Below are 21,448 nucleotides of genomic sequence, written 5' to 3'. Positions count from 1 at the left end.
GTTAATGTTTTTCTAAATTCTGTTTTTTACATAATTGTAATGTACTTTAGTAAACTTAAAGGAGTAATTTGTGATTCTAGCATCCTGTTTTTGTGACTTTTTCAGTAGGTATTCATGAAAAAAGCTTATTCCCAAAATTTCAGTTGATTCCGGTTTTGCTTTTGCAAGTTATGCATGATTATGTGTATTACACTGCTCCATCGATATTTTCTGCACACACACACCCCCACACACCCCGACACTCGCACACCAAACGTGGACGCCGTTTAGGACTATGCAAATGCGGCCATCTGAATCCTTATTCAATCGACATACCAAGGAAGTTTTCCGCCATTTTTTGTGTGTAAAATTTTACTAGCAACTGCAGACGTTATATCTCACGTACAATAGAGGACATACTTCACAAATACATTACACATGCAATTTCAGTCGTTTGCAGACTTTGAACCGAGAACGGTCTTCCATTGCAGAGAGGTCCACAGGTAAAATGTGAAAAACAAGTGTGTCCTCGTTTGCTGGTAAACACCTACGCACCCCCACACATCGAAGCTTGTTTTATATATGAACAATACCCAATGGTTACTCACCTGTAGTTTCTGTCCCAACTCATGCAAGTCTTCACCCAATGTCAGAAGTGACATCTTATTTGCCTTCTCTACTGATGGTATCTCTTCTCGGAATGTCACAGCATCTGGCATGTTGGTGTTCACTGCTTTGGCAACGACATGGAGGAAGGTTGACTTGTTATCCGATGTCTTTGTGGTATCAAGCTGTGGAAAATACAACATGATTTGTTTATATACAATGATACCGGCAGTATAGCTCCAGCTCCCTTGTAAAATTACCTTGGTCCAAAACAAACCCCTCCGATTTCATACAATGACATTGAGCCATTGAGACACTGTAGTATGTTCTATCAATATATGACTGTATAAACTGTTACTTTCCTATTTGAGGTACTATTTATTTTTATTTTTTGGACCAGATTTCACTCACCTCAGTTAGGAATGTGATCTTGAATCCCACAGCTCCTGCAACTCTCTGATTACCTTTATTCATGTAGTTACCCATAGCCAATACAAGCTGAAAAGGAACAAAATCAATACAAATAGGAATGAAGGTTATGGGCACCACACAAAATTCTTTGTCAATGAGGAAACACATGTAAAATTAGGATTTTTGGCAATCACTTTTCCTGAACATTGACCAAATAATCCTCATGTTTTCTTTACCTCTAGTTAGGTCTAAGCACAAGTTTACTGTTCAGCCCTTTGATTAGTATGTGCAATATTTATATATAATATATTTGTCTTTGTAATTGTATATGAGCCAGTGATGAAGCATAATAAATAAATAATAATAATAAAATAAAGTGCATCATATATGAATCATTGTTGTTGTTTTTTTGGTTTAAAGCGATAATGTACGATCTTATAATATGAAATTGATGATTTTTTTTTGGCATATTAGTAATGTTTACACAATACACATGTCCCAACTTGCACCTAAATGGAATCAGCCACATTATTATTTCAGCATTTTGAGTATAGAATAACAAATTTAAAATGTGAAGGAAATCGTACAATAAGGCTTTAAGCCGCTACAGACTTGAATATACGACATTGAATATTTGATGTAACATGTCTTTGTTATTTGATCTATTCCCGTTCTATTCCTAGTAATGTTTAAGTTCTAACGAATGTTTGATGACATAAAATTGATAATATGTTACAACTTAAACATTACTGAAAATAGAATGAGAATAGATTAAATAACAAAGATTTGTTACATCGAATATTCTAAATCCACTGAAAAGTCTGTAGGGTTCTTGATTGATTGGATTATTGGTTGATTGATTTTTGATTGATTGTAGAGATTGGGCTATTCCATTTAAAATCCACACTACCCCTGTGGAAGATTTTGGAAATATCTTCCACAAGGGGAGTGTGTTTTTCAAATGTAATTGGTCAGAGTTAATCATTTCGAAACCCATACTCCCTCTGTATTATGGCTTTACCTTTATCTTCCACAGCTGGAGTGAGTACTTCAAATGGAAGTTATCCAATTGTCTATTCTATCAAATACTTATACGCCCCCAGTGGAAGACTTTAGCTAAATCTTCCACAGGAGTAGTGTGGGTTTTAAATGGAACAGCCCATTGTAATGATTCTGCCTTTGAATCGGTCAACTTACCTCTAATACTTTAGCAAGTTTTTGGCTAGCTCTGAGTTCATCTGATGCTTGCTTTATGGTGGATAAATCATTAGATATCAATTCTATCTGCTCGTCAAAACTAACAATGAATAATAACGCTTCTACTCGTAGCTTGTAGGCAGGAATTCGGCTCATCTGAGAAGAGATACAAATTTTATATCTTCATTTGATATACACACTTCATATGATTTATTGTTATATGTCTGGAAAAATGCTTTATTTCCAACAAACATAATCCAGGGCCTCAATTTCATGCCAATTTGCGAGAATCAAAAATATCCTGAGTCACTTTACTACTGCATGATTCAATGAAAGAAGTTGATTCTTGCAACAAATGTTACGAGAGTCAGTTCTGTGATTCTCGTTGTATCTCAGGCCCTGAATCAAAATTGCCTTTTTATAAATAAATGCCAGCCTGTAGCTGGGGGATGTGCAATGTACCCCACATCAAGTCGCCAAAATGTTAGATTTGTAAAAAATTGCAAAATAGGGCCACAAATGTCAAAATTTTAGATTAAAATATACCCCAAATCATGAACTTTCAGTTGTTGGTGTGTTAATTGATCAATCGATCAATTGATTAATAATTAATGAATTTATTTATTTATTTAACAGACTACTCTTTCTTTATTTTTTCATTCAAAGGGTTAATATAAATCAAGGTGCATGCTGAAAGGAAAATATTTGATTGATTTATTCGTATCTGGTTGTATGGGCTTTCCCTTTTTTTTGCAATTCATGAACCAAATTTCCATTTATAAATAGCAATGATGTCAAAAACTGCCCAACTTTATGATATTTATGGTCAAACAAAATCATGGCTCTGTGCCTAATAAATGCCAACAAAACTAAATGTTACATTATTCAAATAGCACAAGACTTACCTCAAAGGCAAACTTATCTGGTTGACTCAGCATGGATGTCTTACCCTGGTACTCCTCCAACTCCTTCACCTGTAGGAAGAAAGATATCAAAAATATGTATTGGGAAAGGGACCTTTCATATGTGTATCTTCCCTATGGACGTCATAATCCAACCAGTGGTTTTGCCCACGCAGTTTCAATGCTCTACCACATTATTTCACTATGAAACTTGCACAAAGGCTGCAGATAATCGCCTTGTAACAAAAACTGACACTATCTCCAATTTCATAATTTTGTGAACTAACCTACTTTTAGAATTAGCACCTTCAATTTCATAAACATAATAACAAGGCAAATATGGGTTAGCCGGTAAAACATTTTTGTCACCTTAATTCCCCTCTACCTTCTGTCTAATTCTATGGTAAGTAGGGTGGTTCTTATTTTACAAAAGTCTGAAATTCCATGCTCCTACCCCTTAGAATGGTTCAGTTGGATGAAAAACTTATTCTGTACAATTTTCAGGAAGATCGGACAATATTTACTGGTAGCCCAAGAGCCTCCAATATGGTGACCCCTGTCGTGATTATTGGTCATCAGACATTTTGAGCAATTTTAGGGAAGTATATTTTCAAAATAGAGTGTCTCTTGATATTCAATCTTTCTAAATGCATTAACAGTAACTAGTTTAACATGTATATAACAAAAGGTGCCTTGTATTTACTTCCATTGTTGTTTTAAACTCAACCAGATATGGGACTTTGTGCTGCGAATACTCCTAAATACCGGTCCTCTGCCATTTTCAAGCATTTGTAAGGGGTCTAATATAAAAAATAGAGTGTCTCTTGATACCCAATCTTTGTAATTGCATTAACAGTAACTAGTTAAACATGTGTATAACAAAAGATGTCTTGTATTCACTTCCATTGATTTTTTAAACTCAACTAAATATGGTAGTTTGTGCCGTGAGTACTCCTAAATACTGGTCAACAGCCATTTTCGGGCAACTTATATAAGGGGTTTATTTTCAAAATAGAGTGTCTCTTGATACTGAATCTTTGTAATTGCATTAACAGCAAACAGTAAACATATCTAGATAGCAAAAGATGTCTTGTATTCACTTCCATTGTTGTTTTATTCTTAACCAGATATGGTAGTTTGTGCTGTGAGTATTAAAATATGGCCAGTTGTCAGCCATTTTGGAGCAACTATAAGGGGGGGCCTATTTTCAAAATAGAGTGCCTCTTGATACTCAATCTTTGTAATTGCATTAACAGCAAATAAGCTCAAATAACTTAACATGTATAACAAAAGATGTCCTGTATTCACTTTCATTGTTGTTTTATTCTCAACCAGATATGGTAGTTTGTGTATGCTGTGATTACATGGTCGTCAGCCATTTTCGAACAATTTTATTTAGCGGTCTATTTTCAAAATAGAGTGGATCTCTTAATTCTTCAATCTCTTTGTAATTGACATTATTATAACAGCAACAAGACAGCCTGCAAATGTCTCTATAGGCAACATCTGCCAAGTAAAGTCTCCACCTGTGTTATCTTTCTAGAGCAGCCTTGGTTCTTCGATCCCATCGCTCCAGTGGCCACAAAATGTGAAATGGTAAAATCAATGCAAAATGGGGAGGGTGAGAATGAAACGCTCAAGCGCATCAAAGTTGCTGCACGGCTAATTTCAGATAGTCGACTGGAAGACTTTGTCACACAGAATACCAGAAGACTCTTGGAGAAGTTGGGTATTATCAGCTGACTTTATGGATCATGATCTAGAAACTTGGACCAGCCGTGATCATGGTGATGACTTTCTTGAGGGGGTGGAAATCATTAAAAACATTAAGGTGATAAACGTTAATGCAGAGCATGGAGTGGCACTGGTGCTGGTGCAGGAGTTCAACACGATGAAGACCATGCCAGTTGCAGTTCCTTTTGCAAGTTGTATCTGAGCATCAACACCAGTTTCCTGACAGCCATGAGAAAGTCAACATCCTTTTTATAAATTGCAGCAAATTATACAATTAACTATTCCCACAGTCTGACAGTCAGCACAGACTATGTTATTTGGGTTAGAACAATGAATGTGAATACAGAACAGTTTTTGTTATGTTAAACTAGTTCAGTTGCTTTTAATGCAATTGCAAAGATTGAGTAACAATGGATACTCTATTGGGAAAATCCCAATTGCTTAAAAAATGGCTGACGACCATTAGAGTACTCACGGCACAAGTTGCCATATCTGGTTGAGTTTAAAACAACATTGGAAGTAAATACAAGACAGCCTTTGTTATAAATATGTTTAACTAATGACTGTTAATACAATTACAACGATTGAGTATCAAGAGACACCCTGTTGAGAATATAGACCCCCTCGAATATGGCTGATGATCAGTCCGTATTTAGGTTCTCACGGCACATAACTGCTATTTGGTTGCGTTTAAAACAACAATGCAAGTGATTACAAGACATCTTTTGTTATATATGTTAAAGTAGTTGGTCTTAATGCAATTACAAAGATTCAGTATCAAGAGACACTCTATTTTGAAAATAAACCCTTATAAAAGTTGCTCGAAAATGGCTGTTGACCAGTATTTACAATGTAGGAGTACTCACGGCACAAACTACCATATTTAGTTGAGTTTAAAAAATCAATGGAAGTGAATACAAGACATCTTTTGTTATACACATGTTAAACTAGTTACTGTTAATGCATTTACAAAGATTGGGTATCAAGAGACACTCTATTTTTTTATATTAGACCCCTTACAAATGCTCGAAAATGGCTGTTGACCGGTATTTAGGAGTACTCACGGCACAAACTACCATATTTAGTTGAGTTTAAAAATCAATGGAAGTGAATACAAGACATCTTTTGTTATACACATGTTAAACTAGTTACTGTTAATGCATTTACAAAGATTGGGTATCAAGAGACACTCTATTTTTTATATTAGACCCCTTAAAAATGCTTGAAAATGGCCAAGGACCGGTATTTAGGAGTATTCGCAGCACAAAGTCCCATATCTGGTTGAGTTTAAAACAACAATGGAAGTAAATACAAGGCACCTTTTGTTATATACATGTTAAACTAGTTACTGTTAATGCATTTAGAAAGATTGAATATCAAGAGACACTCTATTTTGAAAATATACTCCCTAAAATTGCTCAAAATGTCCGATGACCAATAATCACGACAGGGGTCACCATATTGGAGGCTCTTGGGCTACCAGTAAATATTGTCCGATCTTCCTGAAAATTTTACAGAATAAGTTTTTCATCCAACTGAACCATTCTAAGGGGTAGGAGCATGGAATTTCAGACTTTTGTAAAATAAGAACCACCCTAATGGTAAGTGCACAAAGTTTCCAGGATGATGACCTTTGACCTACCTCCTCATCACTAGGTGAGAATGAGTACATCTGCTGTAGTTGCACTTCACTAAATTTAGACGAGTCCATAGCTAGGATTGCAGCTCTAATGTTTTCGATGGGCATTCGCAGATGACCTAACAAAATGGCTGCAATTATTGAAATCAAAATAATAAATAAATAAAAAAATAAAAATTATTTATAATGAACTACATAACATTAACTACAAATTCAACACATTCCTGATGATAAAAGTGACAGCTGTCAGCCATTTTCATTATTGTTTTACCGAGACACACAAAAGATTTATTGTTATTCAAAACCTGCATGCCTCTTAGCGGTTTCACAGCATTTAGGCCATTTTCAACATCACCTTATGACACGAAATAGCCTTTAACCTCAAATTCTTTAACTGCCAGTGAAGCACTATCCTGAAAATCATTCTTAACCCCATGAGAATTACCTGCCCGATTGGCCAAAATTAATATTGCATCCAATTTTGAACCAATCAAGGCAGGTAGGTATTAATAAGATCATCTGCAAATGCAAGTTTGACCATAAACAGTTAAAAGCCTAGTTATAATTAGCAATTGAAATGAGCATTCCAAGTTATCAACCAATCAAAAATACTGTTAGATGACCAGTAGTGTCCAGGGGTTAAGGCTGTGGATTAAGTAAAATGTTGTGCATTCTTATTCTTCAAATTTGTTGTTTATAGGCTTAACAGAGCAATTTCTGACATCTTGTCATAATTCACACATTATTACCGCCCCCCAAAAAAAAACCCTCCATTATGAACTGCCATCATAGCCAGCTGGGTTTCTTTCACTTTACCTTGTTATTTCTGCTTAAAATGAACAGAAACCTTTAAATTTCCTGATTACTAATATTCAGAGATGCCACTCAGTTTCTCTCAAAAAACCTGAAACTGGTGAGAATTCCTGAAAAAGCATCTGAATGCAGGTCAAAAAATCCAAAAAAGGCTGTAAATAAATAAAAATACAAAATACTTGAATTCAGGCTAAAACCTGAAAAGTGGCATCTCTGAATATTTCAAATTTGTGGGTTAAGAATAACAAAATTAAAATTTGACACAAATCACAGGGCCTTAACATCTTTTGTCCCCCACCCTCATAAGGTTACACAATCCTTGTTTTATCAAAATGCAATTATTAAGGTACATGAAAGCAGAAGCTGAATTATTAACCAACTTACAACCTTAACCAGAAATGTTAATTCTTCTGTCTTAATTTCAGCTGAAAATATATCTCTACGGGGACAGGCTACCGTGGCCACCACCCCCTGGTTTCAAACACTAATCACTTACCAGTATTGTGCGCTTTCTTGTGTGCTATAATGTTGATTGTGGCTTTCCTTTCTTTACCTGCACTTCCAGCTGTAAATAAAAACATATGATTTCAATGTCAATTTCATTCTCTAGGCATTATCTGAATACATAGTCACTTAAAGGTCCGTAACCCGATCGACAGCATCATCCCCGATTTTTTTTCATTGTTGATGAGGTTTTGGTATCACATAATAGATACTATTTTTCTCATTACTATCCTGAAATTTGACGCTCCAAGTCGATGTATTTCGAGAAATCATGAATCACAGCGGTTTTTACAGGTATACCAGTTTGTAAACAATGGTAAATACTTTGGATTTATGGGAGGGAATTATGAACGAAATATCAGTCACCGCAACAGCTACTTTGGTTTCGCGTCATACACATTCTGTGAAAAAAGCGAACCACACTAACTGCTGAGGAGACGGTGCGCCGTATATAGTTATGAAAACGGCAACAGTAAGCGTGGTGTACTAAATAGCTCAATTGACTAGCGCGTTTGTTTTTACCCGAGAGGTACCGGTTCAAAACCCGGTCTCGGAAGGTTTTTTTTTCCTCTCCATTTTACCCAAACTTTGTTTATATTCATTTGAAATGTACATATTGCAAGGGAAATATATTTTGTGTCCTTTTTGTCTGAACCGGTACGAAAAAAAAAACATTTTCCGTTCAATACGGGCCGGGCATTGTACAGCATGTCAGCATTCGTCATTGCCTCCCCAGAATGCAATTCACGTATACCAAGGTATTGGATTGCAAATTTGGCTATTTATTCACATTTACGCTGAAAATGCTCTCGTTTTTTCATAAAGCAGCATAAAGGAGGCGATATTTGATATTATTATGTAATTTTAAAGACAATCCATATCCAAAACCAATAGGGTTACCCCCCTTTAATTGTATCAGAGGTATTGGTAAATTGACTGAAAATAGAACTGGCCCTTGGCCTGACAGCCGAAAGCTTGTGCGCAGCATCAAACATTAACGGGACCTTATTCGCTCCCTAAAAATTGTTTTTGCTCTTTTTATGACGAAATATCATCTTTTTTATTTCCGGATTTTTTTTCATATGGGCCAATTTCCAGAATTCCAGGAACTTTCAGAGAGTTTACGCTCAAGCTTAAAGATGCTATAAGTATCATTTGACTTCCGACTTTTGCTCAATAATGCCTGATGTGCACTCTTTTGGCCTCTATGTCTGACAAACCAATATGGCACTGGGGAATTTTTAAGTCAAAATGCTTTTTAAACTCAAATAAAGTGATATGAAATAAAGGTTAGCATGTTGGTCATGAGGAGTTAGTTTATGAAAAGACTAAAATGATGTGTGTTTTGATAAGGAACTAACTTGGCATTCATACATTATACATTAACTAACAGCGCATGTGATTGGTCAATAGCTGGGCTAAACAATGTTAATGCCCAACTGCTTTACCGTGCCAATATGTGTATTGAAACACACAGAAAAATTGCATTTTTAAGAATGTTACATCTTGTTTTTTCATATTATTTGATGAAATACAATCACCAAATATTGGGGAATGTATGAACAGGGTTCATTAGCAGAATTGAGGGCATGAGTGAACCTCTAAGTAACACACATCATTTCATTTCATATTAATTTACAGTACCTTTAATGACATGAATTGATACCATGTTAATGTTTCCCATAAAAGCATAAAATTTGAAATATCAAAATGATATGAAAGAGTATAATACTGGGGGTATTCCAGTTTAAATCCCTACACCTTGGTATGGACATGACATTAATCTTCAACCGAGGGAGTGTCAATTTCAAATGGGGTTACTTGAATGGGTGGTTCCATTTGAAATCTACACCCCCTGTGTGAGAGATTAAGGTAATGTCTTTCATAGGGGGTGTATGGATTCCAACTGGAATAGCCCTTTGCTAACAGAATGAATTATATGCTGCTAGTAAACATCAACAAAATTAAACCTGGTCAACAATAATTTCACTTTGGGTTCTATTTGAACTTACTTAGTACTCTAGGTCGGTAATCATGAGTAGGATTTTCTTTCCCTAGCCCGCTGAATTTCAGGAATACTCTAGGAAAGATGAAATCCTACTCAATTTTATTTTGGACTCTGATTACCCTGAATAAGTGTCTTAAAAATAACTTTGTGGACCTTTTGTGAAACCACTTTGCCCCCCCCATTGGATGTTGCATCACATTTACCCTATTAGAGGTAAAATGTAGAAAGAAAACACAAGTTTTGTTGACCAATTTTCTTTTGATATGGTAATATGAAGATAAGATGAAAATAATGAGTTATGACTTGTGGAATATGTAGCTTTCATATTAGAATACAAAACTTAAAACTAGTTCAGGGAAGCAAAATGTAGTTGCAGTATATGGTTCATGTTTAAGATGCTTCATAATGAACTAGAAATGAATAACATTTTACTTGCTTTATAATTTTGCAAGATTAATTTTGGCCTCGTTTTGAAATGACTATTTTAGTACATCCTACAGCCTTTCCAAATTTAACCAAGACTACGTTGCCATGTCTGTGCACATTTGCAGCGCTACTGCACGTTTCAAAGCAGGTGTAGTACTGTTTTGTACCCATTGCCGTATGTAGTTGGGTAAATATGCAGTGGCTTTCGAGATATACCAAATAGGTCGATTTTGTCTTCTACACAGACTTATACATTGAACAAAGTTCTTGTGTTTTTATTTTCACACAAGTTTAGAAAAGAAAAATAATTTGACACAAAAATTTAACCTTTACAGTAACCCATTCAAAAGAGTCTGGCCCTAACACTAAATTCCCATACAGTTTAATTTCAAAATGAAACCACCTGAGCTTGTTATGTACACTATACTACACCTTTCACCATGTTATTACTTAGATGTTGTTGTTATTGTTGGCATGACATGAGGTCAGTTGTGATGATGACGATGACGGAATAATAAAAGTATTACTCTTCTTACCCTTGGCTAGCGTACCTTGAGGTCTATTTACTGTACTAAATTTGTCCTCTAATTCTAGATGCTTGATGACGTCGTCCAGATAATTCACCTCCTCGCTTCCCTGAATCTGCCAAGTGTGAGAAAAAATACACAAAATAAAAGTCTCAAAAGAGGAATGGGTTATTCCAGTTGAAATCCATACACTTCTTATGGAAAACATGACCTAAATCTCCCACACAGGGGATGTAGATTTCAAATGGGAGTCATTCATTCAAGTAAACCCATTTGATATTCACACTCCCTGTGTGGAAGATTAAGGTCATCAACTTCTGTAAGGGGTGTATGGAATTCAACTGTGATAACAAATTGTAGCATCTTACAGAGCACACTGACCTAAAATAATTAACCACCCGATGCCTGAAATTTTACTAACCCAACAGAAATGTTACCTACTACTGGCACCTGGATGAGTTTTAATGGCCTATTCCATTTGAATGACACAAACCAGGGACTGTCTTTTGGAATTTGCAGGAGAGTATTATTAAATAGCTCTTCTGGAACCTTCAAGAAGAGCATTTATAATAGAATGTAAGGAGAGAATGGTCAACCAAGGAGAGCTAGAAATAACTGTCCTATATCAGATTTAAGGAGAGCAGTAGAGAGCAATTGCTCTCACTCTCAAAAGGAAGTACCTGAAAATTAAAAAGTCATCTCATCTCCAGTTGCTCAAAATACCCTGTCCTATGTACATGCACTGCATACATCCAGCCATGCCCTATATGTGACTTTCCTTCAAGCAATTGCATCATGTTGATACTTACCCCACTCCACACTGTATTCTGTGTGTCCTGCAACTTTTCCCAGTTCAGTCTCTTCACTGCCATTTTTTGCTGCATCCACGACCCATTCCCACCATCTGTCCCATCCGGCATAGGTGGTGGTGGAGGTGCCATTGGTGGTGGAGGTGGCGGAGGAGGGGGTGGAGGTGGAGGGGGTGGTGGAGCAAAACTTGACAATGGTTCATTATCGTCCTCCTCGTCCACTTCAATCAACGATGAGTCGCCATTCAAAAATGGATGGTCTTCGTGTGAGCCGTTAAGGGAATATGACGCACCGTTTGTAGGGGTTGAACTATGCGGTAACGAATGGTGAGAAATTACTGAGTGTTGGGAGCCGGAGTGGTGTGAGATTTCGGAGTAGGTGTCATAGCTATGTACCGATGATGGGCCACGCCGGTAGCGATGGCCTATGGAGTTATTGTTAGCATTCAGTCCATGGTGTTTGGATCTATGGCGATGACTGTACTCACTACCGGCATTGGATTCGTGATCTGACAGCAAGTCTGTTACCACTGGAAAATAATAGACAGGGTAAAGCTAATTACCGGTAATACTTTAGCAAAAATTTTTAAAGTATTCACAAAAAGTAACATAGAGGTAATAAATATGCTTCAGCAGTCAGCACTATTCACAATAATTGGACACAGAAAGAATGATGAATTATTTAATCACATTTTGATACCCCACTTGTGCAATGTCCTTCAACATTAGCAACAAAGCAGCATCTTGAAAAAAAACCCTCAAATTTAACAGTTGCTTTTACAGCGGCCAATGATTATTACACCAGCATTGTGGCATGTAAAACCTGCCAAATAACCTTTGCGCTGAATTCAAATCAACACAATTTAATGCAACATTTAAATTTTTCTTTACAAACACTGTGTTACTAATATTGATATAAAATTGGATTGATTGAGCCCATATTTATTGGTCGAGCTATGAGTTTAAAAATATTGGACGAGACGTAGTCGAGTCCAATATTTTAAAACTCATAGCTCAACCAATAAATATTGGGCGTAAAGCATCCAATTTTATCATTATTATGTGTTGGATCCAATATTTTCACACACTTGGATTCATCAAAACATAATAATGAACAACATTGGACGTATGGGGTACCAAAATGTGTAAATAAACGATCGTTTTTTCTATGTTAAATTATTGTGAACATGATTATTAGGTCTGAAGGAGTATAAATAACAGATACATTACTTTTTGAGAAGTCTTTAACAAAACATCATTGTTGTACCTGCAAAAGAATCATATCGCATTAATAATTCCACGTACCCCCACAGGTCAAATTGGGGCTGAAGGTGTCCAAGAATAAACTGGATGAGAGTTTCCAATCTTGGTAAGCAAAATTCAATGTTGTAAGAAATAAGACACATAACCCACATAATCATAACAAATTGCAACGACAGAACTTTCTAATTTGAGCACTGCCTGTGAATACTGTAAAGGAAAACATGAAACTAGCAGCTGACTATCCGTACAGGGGTTGACATAAAAGGTACATGTAACAATGAAAAAGTACAAGCCATTTTGAGTTATAACCAAAAGCGACAACCAAGACATTTTGATGTGCATACATAAAGCAAGCATCCCATAGCATGGAGGTGTTCACATTGGTGATTGCATAATAGAATAACATGGAGGTACTTTTGGTCCTTCACAGGGCTACTGTAAACAACTTTATTTCATAAGAAATATAACAATGCAAATTTTGCAAGCTCAGACTTTTAAAATTAAAATTAGCTTGGATTTGACAAGTGCCTGTCATTTTCACAAAAAGTGCATGTCCAAAATTTGACCAGATAAAAATAAACCACACCTCTACACCTTCTGGGGGTTCAGTCGGTTGAATAGCTATAGCCTTGATTTATTTGTCTGGTCTTTGTTTATCATTCTCATAACTTTATTTTTAGAATTAAGCATGTGTCTTTAATTGTGCCTGTCCCAGGAACAAACTGCCTGTCCAAAATGACAGGTGGATGAGTGGCTACCTAACACCTTAATCTCAATCCGTCTAACCACATCTACTAAATGCTGATCTCAATCCTTCTTATCACTTATCTACTGAATGATTAGACTATGTTCCAAATATAACCAAAAAAAACCCCTCAAACAAGGGCCAAATGGTGCATATTAGGCTATTCCAGTTGAAATCCACACTACCCCTGTGGAAGATTTTGGAAATATGTTCCATAGGGGGAGTATGTTTTTCAAATGTAATTGGTCAGGGTTAATCATTTTGAAACTCATACTCCCCCTGTATTATGGCTTTACCTGTATCTTTCACAACTGGAGTGAGTATTTCAAATGGAAGCTACCCAATTGTCTATTCAATTCAAAACTCATACTCCCTCTGTGGAAGACTTTAGCTAAATATTTCACAGGGGTAGTGAGGATTTTAAATGGAATAGCTCAATAAGCGCTATAATATAATGTACCCCTTCGATAGCATTTTCTCTCCTTACAACCCCATTCTTACCTGTCGCTAAGGGGTCTACCGCATATACTGCATGGTGCGAACCGTGCGATCTTCTCCGTGAGCTCACATGGTGAGGGGCTTCAGGAATTGTGGGATAGGAATGGCGCTTGGGTCGCCTACGTGGTATAGAGTCGTGGTAATAGTACGACGACCCTTCTCCGGGCATTAAGTCATCTATATCTGTTAGTTCTGTATCAGCTGTGAGGAGACATTGGGGATTAACAAAGCAGAAAGCAGTGTACATATGGCAGGTTAAGGGTTAAAATAAGAAAGCAACTATAAGCAACATGCAAATAATATATTAACTAATTCATAGGGCTCAACCGATATGGCATTTATCTACCGATCCGATATTGATTTTGTAATATCGGCTGATATTCGATCCGATTTTATATCGTTAATTTTTTATTTTTTTTAAAGTTTTCGCAACTTTAAAGAACTACTGGACCTATTCTGAAGTGCTAGGATCATTCACAGTTAATTTGAAGAAAAAAAATTGAAAACAATTATGAAAAAATTACAGTTTGTTATCCTTAATATGCAAGCCATTAACTAATGTTTACCTTCATCTATCACATATTATAAATGCATTGATTTTCCATGTATTTATAATATGTGATAGATGAAGAGGTAAACACAAGTTAATGGTTTCAATATTAAGGATAACAAACTAATATTTTTTTTTTTTTACCTATATCCAATTTGATACCGATACCGCAAATATCGGGCCGATACCGATAGGATGCTGGTTATCAGTTGAGCCCTACTAATTTACGATCTATTGCGTTAATTAAGTCTTAAATGAAATGTGCAATATATCATGCAAAGGAAAGCCGATCGATCTGCACACAAATACACACCAGCAAACATGGATACATACACCCCAACACCCCTACATTGTACACTCACAGGAGACACACACTCTCATGCACACAGACAAAAAAAATTGACAACTGTTTGCCGAACATTACAGAAAACTATACTTCTGGTTAATAGGAAGACATGAAATAAAACTAATCATGAAAGTAACGGTACAAAGTATTTAACCCAAAGAATGCCTACAAGCATATATCAGGGTTCCTGCACCTTGAAGCCTTTAAAATTCAAGGACTTTTCAAGGACTTTCAAGGTCCAAAAGCATGATTTTCAAGGACTTGCCACAACACAAAAATCATGATGCGGCTCTCCATGCGGCACATATTAACGAAAGTGACAGCTCCTCTCCACTCCCCAAATTTTGACAAAATTATACTTAGGTAAATGTCCAATTTTCAAGGGCTTTCAAGGACCTTGTGCATATTTCCAAGGTGTTTTCAAATTCAAGAACTTCAAGGACCACAGGAACCCTGATATACATGTATATAAACCTGATTGAATCCAACTGGCAGTGCACGCGAAAAGGATCATCATGATCCTGCACCAAACATATTCTGGGAACAATCCCAGTCCTCAGGGGATTTGCTTCAAATGAGGGATTTAAGGCACTGACACTTGAAAGTCCATGGTTTTGTTTAATTTCCCATAGGTTTGACATATTCCTGTACATTCTCTTGCCCAGGTCCGAGGCATAAATATTTAATTATCACCATCTTAAAATTGAGTCCATTTTTATGACGATCAATCTTGGGATATGGCCAAAGCAAGTATTCTGTCGGTCGGACATCCGGGCTATCTCTAGTCTCGGGCCCAAACTGCATGTGGCTCACGATTTGTTATGAACAACAGGCTACATAGCGATGTTGCTGGAGTGATGTTCAATTTCGGAAAAAACGACACTTTCGACCATGGAATTTAATTTTAAGTTTGTCAGTATATAAACGGTAAATCAAGTAAGTTTTTTCCACTCTGAAGACTTAGAAACGTTGTTTGATTCCACTGACTATTTGCGATCGAAATTTACATAACACCAATGACAGAAATTGTCAACAAAAATCGAATCAGGGACTTGTTTTCACTCGACCGTGATCAACCGGAAGTGACGTGGCACGGACCGACAGAATATATAAGTGTTTTTTATCAATTGATTACGGAACACCACAACAGCTCAAGCTGATTAAATTTTGATCTGTTCCCAATGAGTAAAATTACTGTGGCTATCTTTGGACATTCTCTCCTTCAGGGTTGTTCCATCTGTTGCACAGACTTGTGTCTGTCAAAGGGAACACCCTTGCAAAATCCCTATTGGTTTGTGCAGGGCTTTTCAGTTCCAGGCAATTTTCTTCACATAGAAAATACCAATTTGCCTATTCTTTTGTAATTATTGAATGTTGATACCCTGATAAGAAATCAAAATTTTGTTTCACCAAGAAGTATTTCTTGTATGGCATGTTTTGCGATTTTCCCCCCATTGATTGCAAAAACAAGCATCCGCTTCCACGTCAGAGGGTGCAAGATGGCACGGCCAAAAAAACCAACTAAATGTGATCTATCGCGAGTGACGTCACATTGACTGACCGAATCCAAATCATTTTGTTATGTTGCATCACAAATAATCACATACATATTAATCTCACACTTCTGCATTAGTTCACTTATACAAACTAAACACATATACACAACTGAACTGTGCCTTTAGTAGATGATGTTACCTTGTCCACTCAATCCAGGCAGGTAAAGTCCATGCAACGCTCGTGGTCTGAATTCCGCCAGGTTTTGGTTAGCTATTAAGCAGCAGGATACATGGTAGGGGAAAATGGGAGGTTAAACATTACATTTGGTTAGTATTTGAATGCAAAGGAGTGCAGGTATAGTGCAAATCATTGTTGGAAGGAAAAACCTCCTATGCGATTGTGGCCCCTGAACATGTTTAAAACAAAACTGCCAAATGGTTACATAGGCGGTTTTGCTTTAAACATGTTCAGGGGACAATGACACATAGGAGGTTTTCCTGCCCAGCCACGGTATGGAACATTTCTCATTCCCAGGATAGCTTAGTAACTGAGCGGATATTTTATAATTTAAAGAATGAGCACTGATTAATGAACTATTTGAAAGAGATACGTGTACATGTGTGTCTGAAATAATATGCGCAAATTTTATAAAACAATTTTGACACCGATTTTGTACTGATAGCCTAATTTTTTGGTTAAAAAAAAGGTGTTTCACATGCAAGTGTATGGAGATAGCCATGATTTATCAACTTTTCTTGCAATGGGCAGTGTGTTATGGTATCAATTCTGTAGTTCCATTATCAGTACTGATCCTCAATAGGATAGGACAGTATTACTACATCTGCAAAAGCCCTGGGTATATAAGAATCACTAATACAAAATTATATTATGAGCATAAACTGCTGTAGCATTCTAATAACATTAGATCAGCAATATGATTGTAGCTCACTCACAGACAAGGCCTTATAGAGAATATAAATTGCACACTAACACAAAGACTGTATCAATGTTAAGTTTCCCTTGCGCAGTGCTATGTGGAATGCTATTCAGATGTTTACAATGTAAACTAAGGAGATCACATGCTAGATGATAAACCGGGGAGCCATTGACTCACAATGTCGTAACTTCAACGTCTAGCACGCATCACGCTTTACTTTACATTTTGGGACCATTTGAATAGCTACCCCTGTTGTATTCTTTCCCCTGTTTGAGATGTCATTGTTACACAAAGGAGTAATTCACGGTGCCAAAACTTCATCATCTAGCACACATCATGCTATAATCTATATATCTACCTCGAGTCACCGGCACTAGCTTTGAAGTTCAGCGTATGCTGCATTTGCTTAGCGTGGTTTCTTGCGTGTACATATGCGGCATGTTGATCGCGCGCGTAAAAGTATGTAACCAAGTAACGCTAAGTTAACACAGAACACATTGAACTTCAAAGCTTGTGCCGGTGACTCATGGTAGATATATGGACTATATACTTTACATTGTGACCCCCCTGAATAACATTCCACATAGTCCTGCACAGGAAACTTAACCTCAATAGTATCTAGGTATACACATCTTAGTATCTAGTTAATGTGAGTTTGTATATAGAAAGGGTACAAAATAGAACCAAAGTTATAAATAATAACAAGTTAGTTGGAAGCATAATGCTACTAGCTTTGAGGTAAATGACAAAAATATTATAATGATAATATTATAATTAATAGGATGCAAATAAATGTGAGCTATATGCATCTTGGTATATGAGAAATTTATGCATCAACAAAACACAGATGTTTGTAATAGCATTGTGGGACCCTAATTACTAACAATATTAGAACATGAAAGCATTTGGGGATGTACCGTGATGCATTTGTCAGAGATGCCAACATTAACATCCAGAAAATAGGGAAGATTCAAACAAAAAATAAGGTTTTCAAAATTACATGCAACTTCATTGGCATATAACTTGCCAGAAATAGGGAGGTTGCCAAATTTGAGTGTCAAAATGGACAAAAACGTTTACAAAAATAGGAAGCCTCCCTCCAAAATAGGGAGGGTTGGCATCTCTGATTTGTATATGCATAATGAGCTCATTATAATATAATAAAATGTTGGCAAGATATGAAGATGCATTTTGGTGACATATACCATGATGCATTGTGCTATTCTAATTGAAACCCACACACTCCTACGAAAGACATGACCTTAATCTCCCACAGAGGGAGTGTAGATTTCAAATGGAATCACCCCTTCAGGAAATTCCACTTGGAAACCCACACAACCCCTATGGAAAACATGACCTTAATCTCCCACACAGGGGGTGTAGATTTCAAATAGAATCACCCATTCAGGTAACCCCATTTGAAATTCACACTCCTTGTGTGGAAGATTAAGGTCACGTCTTCCATAGGGGGTGTATGGCTTTCAACCGGAACAGCCCATCGTGTCAACTTAGAGGCAAGACCCCTAACAGTATAGTTACCTTCACCGTCTTTAGATAAGGGGGATGACCCATCAGAACTCATGCTTGCAGGTCTATGCCTACGTCCACGCGGGAAAACTTGAGCATATTCAGGTGGCGTCACATGGCGGTGAAAGGGAGGATGCTGGGGTGGTGGATCGCTTAGAGGGCGCTCTATTACATCGTCCACAAATGACGTCGGCATGTCGGTTTGCGATGGTGGCGGCGGAGGCATGGATCCCGTACTGTGTCTCGGCGGTCTCCTGGATTCTTGCGTGAATGGCAGATCTGTATGGGATGTACGATGAACCATGTCGTCATGATATCTACTTGAGGGCGCTTCTCTAAGACTACCGAGACTCCGATGGGATCTTATTGTTGCATAAGCATTCTCTGGATAGGGGTCTGGCCCAGTAGGCATGTCATAGGCTAGATGAGGGGGTGGTGGCACAATGGGACCTAGAAGCATGCATGCAAGCAAGCAAGCAAAGAAAGAAAGCAAAATCATGCAATGAGAATCAAGCAACATGCAACATAAGCATTTCATGGAACACTGACACACATGTACAATGACAAAAAGGCTTCTATGCCCTACTGAACTTTTTTGGCACAGAATTTTGATGTATATTCTTTGGTTCACCTTAAGTTTGGTAGTGACATTAATGCTTTGTCACAGTTGCGCTGCATACACACTGACAAACCACCCTTGTGTTCGTCGAGCCATTCAAAGCGAGGACAAGATATAGTTTCCCACTTTCAAAGTGAGGACAATTTGGCATGGCGAGGACAAAATCCCAGTCCTCGCTTTTTAAATAGGCCTATTCAGAGATAGATGAAAAAATGTCCTCACTTTGAAGGTGTGAAACTCACACTTGTCCTCGCTTTGAATGGCGGGACAGACACACAATACACACATGTGTATCACAAGTCCTCGGTTTGAATGCCCGCACACAGGGGTGTGTGTGCAGGCTCTGGGCAGTTAACATGTGATTTGATATTGAGCCCAGCGACATACGGACCTATATCACTACCAAACTCAAGGTGAGCCAAATTATGTATAGATTACGATGAGGGATTACGAGCTTTATTCTGTGATCCTTTGTTTGTGTTAAGGATACACCACTTTTTTAACTCCCCCTGTATTTAGCATTTGTCACACGCTTGTATGTTTTTATTTCAATAATATATCTACTTAATACTGCTTCACTATCATTTTTAATAAACTGCTCCTGTACAGTTAGTTTACCCAGCATAATGGACCTTTTCAAGAGGACTTTTACGGAAAAAAAACACCGATCATGCACAACCATCAAAACATATTCGACCAATCAAGTTGTGGCGATTTGAACATATTCGGGCATATTTGACCATGCAGACCGTGTTCAATACGTTGTGCCAAGTAAGAGCAACATGATACATGATTGATGTAATCAGTCATACATGTATTGTACCATGCCACATTCGTCGAACACACAGTCATCAGTGTGTGATTAGCATTTTTCTTTCCATCATTCTGAACTAATTTCCGAAGATTTCTGATCAGCTGGTAAAAAGGAATATATGATGCTCTATTCAACTCATGGGCTAAAGGTTGCCAGGGCAACTGGACAAGGGAACCTGGTTACATGGGGTTACATTCAATCAGTTTATATCACCATTATACAACTTCCACATTATATAAAGCAAAATCATGTGGTGGGAGGCCAAACAGAGCCGGGCTGGAACATTTTTGTCCACCCTTTACGTATGTTTAACATTCAGGATATTAGAATAATAAGAGGAAAATGAATATCTAAGAAACTAAAACAAAACCCTAACCTTCTTGTACAAAAATAGCTGATGTAATGTTTGTCATATATCTACAAAGCAAAATATTGCACACATTTTTCACCTAGTATTACACTATATTTAGCATTCAATGAAGCAAACACCACGGTGGTGTATAGCCAGAGAAGATATCTTATACTTCCCACAATGCATTTCTTCCCTCTACTGATTTGCTATTCAGTGCGACGTCAATAGTGACATGAAATACCTCAATTGTAAGATCGGGATGAGCTCTTTTAATTCAGGTATTTTTTGTCATTAGCGACCCTTGTTGCACTGAATAGCAAATCAGTACAGGGAAGAAATGCATTATTGAGGTATTTTTTGTCACTATCAACCCATGTTGCACTAAATAGCAAATCAGTACAGGGAAGAAATGCATTATGGGAAGTGTAAGGCATCTTCTCTGGTGTACAGCCAGACTGTAAAGCATTTTGTTACAGCTAGTGGAGGTCTTTCACACTCATAAAGCCATAACCACATGCAGCTACTGCCACCACATTTCTAATTTGTTGCAATATCTATCATGTCTTTCTAAAATTTGCACGTGACGGAAGAGAGCTGCAGTGAGTGATGTGCCTTTAACATATACACCAGCAGTACAGACAAACATTGACAGCAAACATTTGGGACAGGGGCACTATGGGGCTATACTTGAAATCCAATCATATTACAGGGCTATTCCAATTGAATTCCATACACCCCCTATGGG

General features: G+C 37.2%; 1 protein-coding gene across 1 annotated transcript in view; it reads right to left on the bottom strand.

Moving 5' to 3' along the window:
- The window catches only part of LOC140164658 (delphilin-like), a 56,907-nt gene that overhangs the window by 2,625 nt on the left and 32,834 nt on the right, over positions 1 to 21,448 (bottom strand). The window contains exons 15-25 of the mRNA XM_072188002.1: positions 18,931 to 19,197; positions 16,653 to 16,724; positions 14,065 to 14,262; positions 11,556 to 12,085; positions 10,756 to 10,861; positions 7,778 to 7,846; positions 6,472 to 6,599; positions 3,099 to 3,167; positions 2,194 to 2,349; positions 997 to 1,083; positions 588 to 770 (exon numbers count right to left, since the gene is read on the bottom strand). Of these exons, the coding sequence (XP_072044103.1) occupies positions 588 to 770; positions 997 to 1,083; positions 2,194 to 2,349; positions 3,099 to 3,167; positions 6,472 to 6,599; positions 7,778 to 7,846; positions 10,756 to 10,861; positions 11,556 to 12,085; positions 14,065 to 14,262; positions 16,653 to 16,724; positions 18,931 to 19,197 (1,865 nt within the window). The remainder of the gene's footprint in view (positions 1 to 587; positions 771 to 996; positions 1,084 to 2,193; positions 2,350 to 3,098; positions 3,168 to 6,471; positions 6,600 to 7,777; positions 7,847 to 10,755; positions 10,862 to 11,555; positions 12,086 to 14,064; positions 14,263 to 16,652; positions 16,725 to 18,930; positions 19,198 to 21,448) is intronic.

The sequence above is a fragment of the Amphiura filiformis genome, chromosome 11 (assembly GCF_039555335.1).
Source record: "Amphiura filiformis chromosome 11, Afil_fr2py, whole genome shotgun sequence".
In the NCBI taxonomy this organism is placed as follows: domain Eukaryota; kingdom Metazoa; phylum Echinodermata; class Ophiuroidea; order Amphilepidida; family Amphiuridae; genus Amphiura; species Amphiura filiformis.
Note: the sequence above shows the minus strand (reverse complement) of the source record. Positions and strands in the feature narration are given on the sequence as shown.